Source organism: Heteronotia binoei, chromosome 14 (assembly GCF_032191835.1).
Source record: "Heteronotia binoei isolate CCM8104 ecotype False Entrance Well chromosome 14, APGP_CSIRO_Hbin_v1, whole genome shotgun sequence".
NCBI lineage: Eukaryota > Metazoa > Chordata > Lepidosauria > Squamata > Gekkonidae > Heteronotia > Heteronotia binoei.
Genome location: NC_083236.1, coordinates 15,339,210 through 15,355,642, shown reverse-complemented (window position 1 = coordinate 15,355,642; position 16,433 = coordinate 15,339,210). Strand labels below are relative to the sequence as shown.

General features: G+C 39.3%; 1 protein-coding gene across 3 annotated transcripts in view; it reads right to left on the bottom strand.

Moving 5' to 3' along the window:
• LOC132582139 (protocadherin alpha-C2-like) overlaps positions 1 to 16,433 on the bottom strand; it is a 341,397-nt gene that overhangs the window by 279,446 nt on the left and 45,518 nt on the right. The window contains exon 2 of one of the 3 annotated variants that reach the window (XM_060253612.1): positions 10,776 to 11,122. The exons of the other annotated variants lie outside the window; for them this stretch is intronic. Within the exon in view, the coding sequence (XP_060109595.1) occupies positions 10,776 to 11,122 (347 nt within the window). The remainder of the gene's footprint in view (positions 1 to 10,775; positions 11,123 to 16,433) is intronic. 3 annotated transcript variants of the gene reach the window in all.

The window sequence follows — 16,433 nt, the reverse complement described above, 5'->3', positions numbered from 1 at the left end:
TTTACAAATCAGTTTTGATTTATCCACATGCACTGTTGATGACAATCAGAAAAGAAGAGTAGAACATTGCAAAGTGCAGACAAAGGCCAATATTAGTTTTGGTGGCCCTCTGACTGCCTCCATCTGATCTGACTATACATTTGATGCATGACTAGAGAGTTAGAATAAGGCCTGGCAGCCCCAGTTTCAAATCCCCTCTTTGAAGTTGAAGCTTGCTGGGTGACCTTAGGACAATCATTCTCTCTCAGGAGAATGGTGTTGTAAGCCACTTTGGGTGTTGATTGGGTACATATAGACAGACAAGTAGACAGGTTCATAGACAGGCAGAAAGACAGATAGGTAAAATTTATGCAGATAACATCTCCCATTAATGCAAGCTTCCATACTGTCGTGGATGAGTTACGAGCCACATTTAATATATGCATATTGTTTGTGCACAATACATTTATTTGGCACAGTGTGAATCCTACCCACAAATCAAATGAATATTATATAATACAGCTTTTCCTTTTTTAACTAAACTACTCCCCCCAATTAAAAAAAACTGTTCCTTAATATTTAGGATCAAAAACTATACTTTCTCTTCTTTTTTGTTATATTCAGTAGCTCATATTACTTTCAAAAAACATAACCATATGAATATATAAATTCACAAACTGATGCACATCAACTTAGAATCAAAAACAACAAAAGTCAAGTAATGTTACTAATGGGGACCAAACTTTACGACTTTACATATGCTGCATTGGACATATGGTGTTCTGTTAATTTAACTATACTTATCCATTCCTTTGGGAACCATTCTTGTATTAAAAGGGTTTCCTGCATCTTTACTAATCATGACAGCTTTTGAACACAATACAGAATCATAAGATTTCTTAAGCGCATCACTAATGTCACTGAGCAGGTAAATTTTAGGATCTAAAGATAAACCAATATTCAATTTGTCTGTCTTTAACCATCTTCCCAAAGCTACAGACTACAATCTTAAGAACACTTTCCTGGGAATAAGTCCCATGGGATTTTGAGTAGAATTGCTCCAGTTTTCCTATAAAGGCGCCACATGTGAAAGAAATCCTCTTTATTTTACTGAGAGTACAAGTAAAAGTCAAATCTTCCTTTGTAAATCTTCACATATTGTTATTGTTATCATATGGCATTGTGTGCAATATAGCCAGGAGAGCCTAACATTGTCTGGCAGCCAGAACTTCTAGCTCTTTTAATGTTATGCTCCACTAGGTAGTGAGCTAGACTTGTTTTTAAGGCAAGAGACATTTTAGAGGTGGTTTGTCACTGTCCACCTCTGCGTCATGACCCTGGTATTCCTTGGTAGCTGCCCTGCCAAATACTAGCCAAGGCCGATTCTGCTTAGCTTCTAAGATCTGATGAGAGCAGGCTAGTTTGGATTACCCAGGTCAGGGCAAAATCTTCACAATTTTTCATTCAATAAATTGACACCGAGTGGCTATTTTAAAACATAAGTGAACAACTGCCTTCATTTCATAGCCAATCTAAAATGAAAGCCAACCTAGAAGTATGAAAATCTTCCACTGTCCCATTTCTCTCAGCCTGCCTTTTAAATTCACTCTCTGAAAGTTAGTAATAATTTTCTGCCATTCACTTAATATCTTATCACGTCCCCACACTGACTCTTATAGGAGGGGAAATCTACTAATCTTTGCGACCTCCTCTGTCATAAGCAACAGCCTGGGATGCAAAGCATGCATGGCAACAGTTTCTTGTCCAAGCTTCCCTCCTACTTCAGTGTCTTCCTCTACAAGCCTCCCACCAGCTGATGGAAGGGGGTCTGCCTGCAGCTCACGTTCTGCTTCAAGCCACCTCTGTCTAGCCAGGTTGCCACTGAACTCTTATGAGGCAATGTTGTGAGGTATGGGCTTTCCCACCATTTATTAAGAAGTTACAAAATGATGCTAAAACAAAATTGTCATCCAACAGAAAACAGAAGATAGCATTGTGTTTGAGTTCTTTTGTGCTTGCAAACACATTACTTCTTTGGGACTTTAAAAAAAAATAATTAGGCAGGTTTCGTGCAAACCTAGCAATTTCACTAAGAAACATCACCCTGTCCAATCCTGGCACGCCTGTGCAGATGTTTTTATAGGCACAATGGGAACTATGTTTAGAATTAGATTAAAAAATTAGATATATAGCGTATCAGCTTGGCAAGACGGACACTAAATTGTATTATGATGAAAGAATTATAATTTTAAATCTCATCGCATAATTACATTGCTTTTGCTTTTCCCCCATAACTGCTTCAAAGTTGTGCTTATAAAGATCACTGAATTAAATCTAAACCTGGTTTTTGTTGATTATTCTGTCCCACTGCAGACCCATTCCATTTCATGGTAGGCTGGTGTCTCTCTTTCCCAGAAGGCAGTGTTTTGGCAGCATAATAAGCCAGAGAGGAGATGGTACTCTTCTCACAGTATTATTGGATCCAACTCCTTGTTATCTTTTGTTAAAGAGACTCTTGGATATTTTTCTAGATGGGTTATTTATGCAGAAAATCAGCTTTATTAACAGATCTTGGTGGTGGTGGTGGAAAGTGCTGTCAAGTCACAGCTAACTTATGGTGACGCCAGAGGGTTTTCAAGGCAAGAGATGTTCAGAGGCTGTTTGCCATTGCCTGCCTCTGCATAGCAACCCTGAGACTTCCCTGCAGGTCTCCCACCGAAATACCAATCAGGGTTAACCCTGCTTAGCTTCTGAGATCTGATATGATTGGGCTAGCCTGGGCCATCCAGGGCTGGGCTATATTTACAGATGATACATTCTCACTCTCATTTCAACCCAGATTTGAGAGATTTGGGGAGCAGGGTGGTGGTATTAATAGATCTTACTAATTTTTATTGGCCAATTGTCTCAGTTTTCTCTGTCTTAACCTTACGAACCAAAATGCTTCCAAATAATTTAATAAGCATCAATAAATGGGAACTTCACTGATCTATGTTCTTTAAATGTACAGCAATGTAATCCTCAAATCCTGTTTAAAAGAGGTCACATCAGTCTGTTCTTAATAGGACCACATGACACTTTAAAGAGCAGATTCACAGTTTTGGGAAACTATTTGATTCAGAATCAGATATAGGTACAGATTTCTTGCCATGTAGCCAGTGTGGCATCATAGTCAGATTTCTGGACTAGGCTTGGGAACACAGAGTCAAATCCCTGTTCACCATGAAACTTATTTGGACCATTCTCTCACTCAACATAACCTACCTCACAAGGTTGGAGGATAAAATGGACAGTATAGCTATCATGTAGGCCACACTGATCTCCTTAGAGAAGGGGTGGCCAACGGGAGCTCTCCAGATGTTTTTTGCCTACAACTCCCATCAGCCCCAGCCAGCATGGCCAATCAGCTTTATTAACCGTTGGCCACCCCTGCCTTAGAGGAATAGTAGATAAAAGTGAACTCAATAAACACAGCATACCTGCTGTGGTCCTTCCTTGAGAGGCAAGGCTTGGTTCACAGTTATCCATATAGGTCGGATTACTGCAATCCACTGTCCATGGGGCTGCCTTTTGAAGACTGTACAGAAACTTCAAATGATTTAAAATACTGTTGTGAGGGTGCTGGAAAGCACAATTTCAAGTACTGTTTGTTATCTCAAGCCAAACATAGTCTGCAGCCAGCTACTTGATGGGCCATTTTCTCCTGTAAACCTGTCTGCTAGATCATTGTCACAACTCATGCTGTGTTGTTTCTAAAAAAAAAATTATATAACAAAAATCATATAAATAAGATGCAATGCTAAAAAAAATCAGACAAGCTAGAATACTATAAATGAACGTGTCTATAATCATGTTATCAAAAGGTTGCCAGAACTAAATGACTCTGTTTTTCATTGCTGCTCTTCATGAATGTATCCAGTCAATCTGTCACCTCTGCAACTCTCTGACATCCTTGCTCTTAATGACAACAGCTAAAAATGCTGACATCACTGTGGCATCCAGACTTTGGCAGTCCCACCTCACAGAGACTTCCTGGTGCAAAAACTTACAATACTTTGTACCAATCAAAATATATGTGTTCTGTCAAATATTTTTATATATCCTGTTATGAAGAATTTAAGGGGTGTTTTCATATTTCTTGGGTTCATCTATCCCTAATACCTTGGAGAGTGGAGTGGTTTCAGTTGCCAAATGGCAATAGCAATTGGTAGACATTGTATTTGAAAAAAATTATTTTCATTTTCAAAAGGATTTTTACTATCAAATTAGGGGAGTTTCCATGGGAAGTAGCATGGCTCCCAGTGTGGCCAATTTGTTTGTGGCAAAGCTGGAGGAGAAAACAGCCGTAAAACCTTTTTCCAAAGACACAGACCAAGGGTCGTATTTGCATTTTTCTTCTTTTCGCCCGTATCATTTGAGAGCAAATTTGCCGTTATCACAGTTTTTAAGACTAAAAAGAAACTCAACATCTGAAATAGAGTATAGGCAGCATAGAGATCTTATGAGTGTTTTTTACAAAGAGGGTTTCCTGCTGAGATCATTGCTAAGGCATCTTGTAGAGCAAAGGATGTTCAGAGATCTACTTTATTACAGCGAAAAAATAAACCACAATATCAGCGTATTTCCTGTGCTATTGATTACACGCCTCATGTGTTTGCAATTAAAAGAATAATAAATAAACATTGGCATCTCCTATTGGATTTGCCAGGCTGTGAGGAACCACTCTTTGTAGGCTTCCATAGAACACGATCCTTTAAAGATGTTCTTATTTATTCTGACTTGACAAAGCCTCTGGCGCCATCTGGTGGCTCTTTGGGACATTACCGATGCGGGAACTGTACTATGTGCCCGATGGCAATCCAGACCAAAATTTTCTCACCACCAAATAGTATTATACAATATAAATTACCACATTTTAGTAATTGTAACTCTTCTCATGTGGTATACGCAGTTTTGTGCGAATGTAATCGGATTTACGTGGGTAATACTACTCGCCCTATTAGAATACGGGTGGCAGAACACCGTTCTCGGGTAAGAATGAAAAATCTTGAGGCCCTGTTAACTAATCACTATTTAGAGATGAATCATAGCATTGATGATATGAGATTCATTGTGCTATTCAAATATTCTGGTGGTATTGATGACTCTGTCAAGAAGTGTTTGCAGCGGGAAGAAATTTTTTTGATCTTCCAGTTAAAATCACTGGCCCCAAAATGGTTAAATAACTGTATAGACTTTTCGTGCTATTTATAAAAATACGCTTGCAATATTTGTAGTAAGTGTTTGCGTTGTTTTCCTGGCTTTGGTTAAATTTCAAACAGGTGTGTTGTAAACCTTGGGATTTTATACCTTTAAATATTGTGTCGGGTTTGATGTATGTTGCGGTAATACGCCTTAGGAATGATACTGCGTGCTTGTATTAGCTTTAGTCTTTGCCAATAGTGGTAAGTTGTTTGTATTAATTGCTAATATGAATTTTGTATTGTTAAAGAAACGTTACCTAAGATGCATTTGCTTGCTTTATGTAGCCATTGTGAAATACATCAATTTGGATATCCCTCTTTGATAAAGACAGTGGAAACGGTGCGACAATTGTCCTGCTGGCTCCAGGCTCCGTCAGAGGGACGTCAAGGAATCTTTGGGTTCATTCATTTTGGAAAGAAAAATCTGCACAGGCACTTTGTCCTCCAAGCACTTTGTAGCACTAAGCACTTTAAGCAATTTGTTCTAATGAAGTGTGTGCTTAGATGTATTGTGGAAATGATTTCTATGTACTGACCTTGATATATTAATTGTTGCATTGGATTATTATAATCAGTGCTTTGAAGTTTCATTTTTAAATAACTGTAAATGAATTAACAATTGTGTTCGTTATTTTGTCACAGTTTCTCTTTGGAATGGCAATAGCAGGCAAATGACAATAGCAGGTAAATGGATAATAGGCTTGGTTGGAATAGGTTTGATATGCAAAGGTGTAGTTGACGTGGTGAAATCCACATTGGTAATAAGAGAGGAAACCTAGGTTTCAATTCATTATAGGAGGATGCATTATCTTGAGTTTCATTATCAGTTGCAATTCAGCAGTCTCTCTTTCTAATCTCTCTTTGAAATTCCTATGTAAGATAACTGATACTCTTAAATCAGGAACTGAATGTCCTAGAAGGTTAAAATGTCCTCCACTGGTTTTTGATTGTTGAAGTTTCTAATGTCAGACTTATGTCCATTTATTCTTTGTCATAGGGACTTGAACAGGTTTTGATGTCTCAGTGTTTTCTCCTTCCTCTGATTTTATTGGTAGGAGTTCTCTTCCCTTGCTGAACTGTTGAATCAGACTCTCAGTGTCTTCTTTGTGATAAAAAAAGTAGTAATAATAATGTTACTGGATAAGATTTTTGTGATACAGGAATGCAGGATGAACACAACAAGATAAATAAACAGAAGTCTTGCAGCACCTCAAAGAGTAGCAAGTGTTATTCCAGCATAAGCCTTCATGGACTGTAGCCCACTTCTTCAGACCAAGGGTGCATTACATGTAGGAAGCACAGGTTTAAATGTAATTATGTAAAATTCATATCTAACCAAGAAAAATCCAGAAACCAATAACTAGTTATGCTAAACTAATTAACATCTGTAATGTGTGGGGAATCCTAGCTGTTGCAATAGTGGATGATGAGTAGGATAAAAATTCCAAGTCTCTGATCAGTCTTGAGGGGAGATAGTGTAAAACTTTTCATGAATCCCAATTCAGCACTTTTAGGCTAGAATCTCCTTTTGAATTCTCTCAGGAATGCTGGTATAACAATGTCTGATTTCAGCAACTGTCCTGTGGAAATGAATCCCTTTTTTATCTGCACAATTCCAGCAGGAATATTTGGGTTAATCATAGACTGTATACTTCTTCTGACATAAAATGCATCCTAGATTCTGAATCATGCAATTCACACTCCAAAGGTCTACAGATTATGAATAACCAGGCTTTATGTTATGAATAATCATTGCTTTTAATATTCTTGTTATATTGCTGGATTGTCACATTTGTTTTTGATTGTGTTTGGTTCTGTGTTTTTATAGAATTGTTGGGATTATTGTTGTCAGCAGCTATGAATGCCTTTACAGCAGGAACACAAGACCAACTAAATTCTTTGGCCAGAAAATTAAATTTAAAAATCACACTGATATTGCTAAGTGTTGAAAAGGCATTTGATAGAGTTGAGGATAGCTGAACAAGGCAGTGGAACATTTCTATCTGGGAAGTCAATGTAAAAACTCGATCTCTTCAATGCATGATGGCCTGAGTAGATATATATCAATATTTATATTTATATTGTGAGCTGCCTTGAATTCTGCAACAGAGAAAGTCAACTAAAATGTTTTAAATAATAATATAAGTTAAGTATGTTTTATAGATTTCAGCAAAGTTTTCAGCTGTGTGGATCATGAAAAACTATGGAAGCTTTAAAAGAAATGGTTGTGGCACAACATCTGAGGGTTCTGATCTATAACCTGTACTCCTGACAAGAGGCTATTATTAGGACAGAATGTGGAGGAACAGACTGGTTTTCCAGCTGGCAAAGGTGTCAAACAGGGATGTATTTTATGTCCCTATCTAATCAGTCAAGATGTAGAATATATCATCTAGAAAACTACATTAGGTTTAGATGAAAGTGGAATGAAAATTGATGGAAGGAACATTAGCAGTTTGAGATATGCAGATTACACCACATTATTGGATGAAAATAGCAAAGATTTAAAACTACAGCTGATGAAGGTTAAAGGAGAAAGTGCCAAAGCAGGATTACAGCTAAACATTAAGAAGGCAAAACTAATGACTACTGAGAAATTACACAATTTTTAAGACTGACTATGAAGAAATTGAATTTGTTCAAAATGTTTTATTCCTTGGGTCAACTATCAACCAAATGGGAAACTGTAATCAAGAAATCAGGACATTGAGACTTGCAATGCAGCCATGAATTGTGGTGTTGGAGGATAATTTTATGGTACTGCAGACTACCAAAAAGATAAACAAGTGAGTTCTAGATAAAATCAAGCCTGAATTCTCACTAGAAGTTAAAATGACTAAACACAGGCATTAGTACCTTGATCACATCATCAGAAGACAAAACTCATTAAAAAAGACTACAATACTAGGAAAAGCTGAAGGCAGTGGGGGGGAGGGGAGACCTAACAAGAGATGAATTGACTGAATAACGGAAGCCATGGCCTTTGGTTTGCAAGACCTGAGCAAAATATGTAATGATAAAACATGCTGTAATTTATTTAATGATAACACACTATTAAACAGGCATGTTTCCAGAAACTTTACATCTCTATTCTTAAATACCAGAGCAGAAATATTTATTGTATATAGCCAAAGGTCATCACTATTCTTAAATATTTAAAAGTTAAAATAATTTATATGTATCCATATCATGAAAATTCTCTTTGCTACACTGAATTAATAGATAGCACTAAGCAGGTCTAATCAGAATCCTACTCAGGTTTACTCAATGAAACTTTCTCACAGGAAAATGTTCTAAGATTGGACTATTATGCAAGGATTTTTACCCTACAAACCATGCTCTCTGTCACAGTTCATTCAAGGTGAATTTCCGTTTATTCTAAGATGTTGGACTAGGATCTGGGAGACCCTGGTTCAAATCTCTCTTGGAAGTTTGGAGGCCTCGCGCCAGTTACACACTCTCAGCTTTACCTATCTCACAAAGTTGCTATGAGGATAACGGAGGAAAATTATGTAAGTCACTTTGGGTCTCCACTGGGGAGAAAGACAGGGTATAAGTGAATTAAATATATATTTAAAAGTTTAATGGGTCATGTATATGATGACTGTGTTTATTAGCGGAAAATATATTTTTAATGTTGAGGCTTATCTAATCTGTCACTAAAATACTGTCATTAAAAATATTGCTCAGACCTATCTATTTAAGCATTTTGAGGTTTTGTGTGTGTGTTTGTCTTCTGGCAACTGCTAATGGGGACTTGGATATTCAGAGAGGTGGCTTCTATTGCTTTCCTCTGTGTCCCAGCCCTGGTATTCCTTGGAGGTCTCCCATACTTGACAGGGTCATCCCTGCTTAGCTTCTGAGATCCGATGAGATGCAGGTCAGGGCAAGCATTCGGAAGGTTATAACAAAGATAAACAATTGAAATTGCATTCAGCTTCCACATTAACTTCTTGTCACTGAATTATATTTAGTATTTTTAAAAAATACACATTTTGGATTTAAGGCAGGGAGGGTTTTATAAATGCATTTTTTTCTTTAACATCATTGTGTTCCTTGTAAAATATATGAACATAACAAATTACATCAGGAAATATAGGAACTGAACAGCAGCAACATTTCCACATGAAATATTATTAGATCTCATGTTTTGGAATAATAAAATGCACATTCTTTATAAATTCACATATGAGATTTGTGATCATGAGATTATCTACATTACTGCCACTGCCATGCTAAGTAGAGTTACACCCTTGTCCATTGATTTCAATGGACTCAGAAGGGTGTAATTTTCATTTAGGACAGCACTGTGAAGAGAGAATTTCCTCTAATCCTATTGAATTTTCTGTGATCTTCAAATACATGCATGGCATAATGCAATTAATCCAGCAAAAGATGCTTCTATAACTCAATGAAGTATTGTACATGTAAATGGGAGTTGGATGCACAATTCCCTATTTGGTCCAAAAGACTGTACTGTACATGCAATGCCAGTTAAAGAAAGCAGGAAAACATGAATGGGGGGAAGTGCATTGGTGCTAGATTCACTCCTGGAGATCAGTTATAATCCCAGGCAATTTCCAGGCACCATCTGGAGATTTGCAACCCTACCTATGGCACACTACAGAAATGCCTACATTCGTTTTCGGTGAGCCATCTTTGAAATCTCAGTACTAGACATATTTATTTAGAAAGAAGATTGATATAAACACATCAAGGAATTTAGACTTTACAATGACAATACAAGGCAAGAACAATGCTCTGAGGGAACACAAGCATCAAAACAAAATTATGTGTTTAGGCTAGGTTTATGATCCTGTTCTTTCTAAAAACCTAAGTTACTAAAAAAAAACTTACATAGATAAAATATCACCTTCACAATCTACAGTGATTCATTCACACAGAACAGGGGTGGCCAACGGTAGCTCTCCAGATGTTTTTTGCCTACAACTCCCATCAGCCCCAGCCAGCATGGCCAATGGCTGGGGCTGATGGGAGTTGTAGGCAAAAAACATCTGGAGAGCTACTGTTGGCCACCCCTGACATAGAATATTAGGACTGGTTTGGGAGATCCTCCTGATTCATAGCCCCACGCTGCCATGGAAGCTTTCTGAGTAACCTTGCGCCACACACTCAGCCTAAATTACCTCACAGGGTTGTTGTGAGAATAAAACACAGAAAAGGAGAATGATGTAGTGGGTCACCAGGCAGGATATAAATGAAGTGAATAAAACATAAGAACACCTTTCCCTCTGCACAGAAGTCCTGCCTCTGCAATATCCTCATGGGAAGTCCACCAAATATCATAAGAATAAAATAAACTGCTTAATGTAGGTACATATACATCAGTCTTAAACCAGGGACTGGGAGATAAGGCTAAGAATTTCAATAAATGTGGAGACAGATTAGATTTTGAGAAATGCATAGACCTCATTATCACACCCCACACTATTCAATAGATATCCTCTGAACCAATAGCATAATTTGCTTCTGTATTTTCACATCAAATGGATTAAGAGTGTTTATATTTAACAGTTCCAGAATGTGACTTACCTCTCCAGACGAATTTAGAACCAGATCCTTCACATTTCCTACTTCCCCATTTGATGAAAAGACAGGAACATTTGGGGTGAACACCATGAGGTCACTCTTGGCACCAGCTTCCCCACTCACTCCTGCCAGGATGTGACTGTGGCGGTTGGAATATGACCAGCTTCCCACTTCACTGGCACACACCAGCGTGGCTGTGCCGGGGCCATACATCATTGCTTCCTTGGCCTGGCTCTGGCATCGCAGTGCCACATACACGAGGATCACCAGCAAGAACAAGCTGGACACCGAGCAGATGGCGATGATCAGGTAGAGATTGGCGGTGTCTGCCAGGGGCTTTGCATTTCCTCCTGTCCTGGGAAGCCGGACATCAGTTTTGATGGCTTGGGTATTTGCCACCAAAGACAAACTCAGAGTGGCTGTGGCTGAGAGTGGGGGCTTGCCATGGTCCGTCACCACAACCAGCAAATTCTGGCTGCTTCCGCCTTCTAACTCATCCAGGATGCGTGTGGTGCTGATTTCACCACTGTACAGTCCCACTCGCCAAGGGCCGCTGTTTGCTTCATGCAGCTCATAGCGAAGCCAGGCGTTGTATCCTGAGTCAGCATCCAGGGCACGGATCTTGCCCACAACATATCCAGCCATCACTGGGACCACTAATAAGGTGGGAGCCTCCTCTAGTCCAGACACGGCAGGTGCATTGTCATTCTCATCCAACACGAAGACCTGAACTGTCACATTGCTGCACAGGGAGGGTAGCCCAGCATCCTTGACGCTTACTTGGAATTCCAGTAACTTTAGCTCCTCATAGTCGAATGGCTGTAAGGCATAAACCTTCCCACTCTCTGAATGCACTGAGATGTAGCTTGAGAGCGGCCAGAGTTTCTCATCCAGCCAATAGCTGATCAGGGCATTCTCAGCCACATCTGGATCTGAAGCAGACATGGTGAAGATGTGAGTGCCAGGTGGGTTGTTCTCCTTCACAAAGATCGTATAGGAGGATTGTGCAAAAGTGGGTGCATTGTCATTTATATCACCAATGGGAACCACCAAGCTTCTAGTAGCTGACAGCGATGGAGTCCCTTCATCTCGGCCTGTTACCACTAGCTCATACTTAGGTACCTGTTCCCTATCCAGAGGCTCCTGCAGCACCAGAGAGTAGTAATTCCTGAAACTGGATACTAGCTTGAAGGGGAGCCCAGGAGGCCACAGTGAGCAAATGACTTGCCCATTGACTCCAGAGTCCTTGTCTGAGACACTAATCAGGGCCACCACCATACCTTGGGGAGAGTTCTCTGGCACCGGCACGGATAGGGACTTCAATGACACGTCAGGAGCATTGTCATTCACATCTATGATCTCTACCACAACCTTGCAGTGCCCAGCCAGTGGAGGGTTGCCTTTATCTTCTGCCACAACTTGAATTTCCCATAAATTAAGGTCTTCATAATCCAATAGCCCTATAATCTTGATTTCACCAGTGCTCTGACTTATTTGGAAAACATGCTTAACTCTGGCAGAAACAAGGCTGCTGAAAGAATAAGCAACTTCCTTGGCCATTCCTTCATCCAAGTCTGTGGCACTGAGTGTAGTTAAGAGGGTCCCATTGACTGGATTCTCTGGCACTTGGACCTTGTAGACAGACTGATTGAACAAGGGAGCATTATCGTTTACATCCAGCACATTTATTACTATCCGAAGTGTCCCTGTGAGTTCTGGTTTGCCCCCATCATTAGCTGTCAGTAACAAATGATGCACAGAGATGTCTTCTCTGTCTAGTGGTTTCTTTAATTCAAGCCCAGCAGATTTACTGTGGTCTTCATTTGTTACTACATTGAGCCTGAAATAGTCATTTGGAATGATCTTGTAGGTTAACAGAGCATTTGTACCAATATCTGAATCAGAAGCACTTTCTAGTGGGAAAGGAGAATGTGGCAGCCTTGATTCTGGAATAAACAGTGTTTGTTCAGCGACAGAGAAAACAGGGGCATTGTCATTTATGTCTGCAACCTCCACTTCCACATGGAAGACCCCCAAGGGTTTATCCACAATCACCTCCAGGTGAATGGCACAGACAGAGCTCTTGGCACACAGCTCCTCCCTGTCTATCCGAGAATTCACAAACAAAACACCATTCTGCACATTTACCTCAAAATAGTCCTCTCGGCCTTGAGACTCCAGCCGGAACATCCGAGGCACAAGATCACTCACCTCCAGCCCCAGATCCTGGGCAATGCGACCAACAAAGGTGCCATGCTGGGATTCCTCAGGCACGGAATAATGGAGCTGGCCACTCCCTGATTTCCAGGCTGTATGGAGGAACACCAGCTGCAGCAGCCACCTCCTCTCCAAGGAATTTGTCCACATAATAACCATAGAGATTCAAAATCAGGATGCTTCCAAATTGCTTGTAGCAAATGAAGCTAATACAGGCAGCGTAGGAAACCACTGGCAGTCAAAGAGTCGCATCTCTAATAGAATCTTCACAATTGGGTATCTCCTATGTTTCTCCCCCACCCAAGGTGCAGAGCAGTATTTTACAGTGCCAAAGAGATTTTTTAGGCAATAGCGACACCATGTGACTGACTATGATAACTGCAGACAAAGTAATGTTTCTACGCAGAATGTAAGCTTTCTTTTTTATCTTTAAGACCAACAAAGTTTTATTCAGGGTACCCCATTCCCTCGTCTGAAGAAGTACACATGCATACAAAAGCTTACATTCTGAATAAAACTTTGTTGGTCTTAAAGGTGCACTTGACTCCTACTTTGTTCTACTCCTTCAGACCTACACAGCTGCCCACCTGAATCTTGTGTACGCATGCATACTTCATCAGACAATGGAATAGGGTACAGCAGCAAAGCTACATATAGCTGGTGAGCCCACCTGGATTTATGTTTCTACCTTTTGCCTGAATGCTTGTCATAGTTTTCTTCTAAGTGAACCAGTTTATATCAATTCACAGAAATAAAATCATCTTGGAAATCTCTGTGAGGAAAGGAAGACCTCATGGCCTTTTCCAGTTCTTTCACTCTAGTTTTACGTAGCATGGGTTTTCTTCTTCCTTTTTGATTTTATACAACTTTTCACAGTCCCTTGTACCACTATTTCACACATGCTGAGAAGTTCCAAGCTTAATTACTGCAATGTTCTCCATTTGAGGCTGCCATAGAAGATGATTCAGAAACTTCAGTAGGTCCAAAATACAGCATACAGATTAGTATCTGAGCCTGGGGAACATGTTTCTTCTATAAGGAAAGCTCATTTACTTTCATTCCCCCCCCATCCCCACTCAAGTACAAATTTATTTACCTGTAAGGCCCTAAATGACCTGAGACCAGGTTATCATAAAGACCCTCCCATATGAACCTGCCCATCAGTTCAGATCAAGGCCCATTTCCACATGCATCCACCTTGTGAAGTTAGGCAGATAGCTACTGCTTTCTCTGTGGTGCCTTCCTAACAGTGAAACTCCTTCTCTTCTTAGATTCTCCCAGCACTTGCACTAATATCTTTCAGGCTGCTGGTGAAGTCCATCCTTCAGTCCATATGCAACAACTTTTGCTTTCTGAAATATATGGCTTCAAGGCTGGGTTTATTGTTTCTTTTATACTAGATGTTTACTTTTATTGACATAATGCTTTTAAGGCAGAAAAGTTGGATAAAAATTCCTTAAGCATACTGCCAAAACCAGCTGAGCAGCATTGTAGTAAAGAGGTATATCTGGGAACATGAATTCCCAGATATTCTTTTGCAGATTTTTCGTAACTGACCTTAATCTTAATTTCTAGCCCAATAATTTCAACCAGGCTTCTAATACCCATCATGAAACTGAGAGCAGCATTACTGAACAAAAGAACTCTGGGAAATTCATATTAGAATCTTGAAACCTACAATGTTCAAACAGCTACTGTGATATGGTGGTGAATTGTTTCACTGAGACGTGAGGAAACCCAGAATGAATTAAGTCCAAGCTACTCATGGCACTGAGTCACATATTTTTCCACAGTTTTTTTGTTTGCCAAAAGAGTCATACAACTGCAGCTTTGAATGGAGGACTAGCAGTGGAAAGGACGTCTTTTCACCTCTTGAAATTTTTCCCATTTAAATTCACCCTTGAAGCTATTGGTCATGAGGAGAGATGATGCAAATATATATATATATATATATATATATATATATATATATATATATATATATATATATATATATATATATATATCTCCAGTGGACAGATTGGCAATATTGCATAGAAAAACAAGCAAGAGAGAGAGAGAAAAATGACCCAGATCACTCCAGTTAAAGCTAACATTCTATCCAGTACAGTACACCATTTATTTACCTTGTTTATACCCTGCCTTTCTCCCCAGTAGAGACCAAAAGCAGCTTACATCATTCTCCTCTCCTCCATTTCATTCTCACAATAACCCTGTGGGGTTAGGTTAGGCTGAGAGTGTGTGACCCAGCAAGGTCACCCAGCAAGTTTCCATGGCAGAGTGAGGAATGGAACCGGTGTCTCCCAGATCCTAGTCTAACACTCTATAACCACTACACAATGAGGGTCTCACATGGTAAATAAGATAGTTTGTGTTTAGTGCATCAAACAGCTTTGATCTAAGTTAAATGGTAGGACATTTAAGTGCTGAACAGCATTCCCTGGGCGTGTAAGAAAGGGCCGCAAGAACTAAGCACTGATGTGACCCTTCCCGCCCTCCCTTTCATGATCTGCCTAAATTCACAGAATCAGCATTGCTGTCAGATGACCTTCTAGCCTCTGTTTAAAAACCTCCCAAGAAGGAGAGCCCACCATCTCCCAAGGAAGCCTGCTCCACTGAGGAACTACTCTGTTACAGTGTAACAGTGCCATTTTAAGCAGCATATTCAGAATCACATTCAGGTCTATTAAATAGGGCATATTTCCAGACAAGTGTTCTAAGGAACGTACTGCAAATCTATTATACTTTTTCTAATTCTCCTGACTACAAGGCTACTTTTGAAAATTTGCTCCTATTCTTTGTGCATATTCAAACATTTTTCTTCTAATTCTGTTTCCCTCTTTCTTTATCTTCAATAATATTTCTAATCCTTATGCAACAAATCAGGTAATTAATTCTGTACTTTAAAACTTACAAGGTCTGAGTATAGTTATTTTTCCTTTTACATATATCTTTACTGAAGAAAGAATTTTATGATTTAACCATACAAACACAATTATTGTTCTAAGTATAGTTAGATAACACTTTATTTAATCATCTTCCCATTAAAGAGGGCTTTTTTTAGCAGGAATGCACAGGAATACTGTTCTGGCTGGCTTGGCATCAGGGGTGTGGCCTAATATGCAAATGAGTTCCTGTTAGCCAAAGCTAATTTTAATGGAGTAACGACGGATTCAATAGAAATAGAACAAGGTACAAGACAAGGGTGCCCTCTATCTCCACTACTTTTTATATTGACTTTGGAGCCGCTGATTAAGAAGATAAGAGAAGATTCCCAAATTCAAGGAATTAGAATAAATAATACAGAATTAAAGACGTTGGCATTTGCAGATGATTTGGTATTTATACTAGAACAACCTATGTCATCGATAGAGCGCCTTAAACAAAGACTGAATGAGTTTGGAGAAGTATCTGGATTTAAATTGAATGCCACTAAAACTAAGA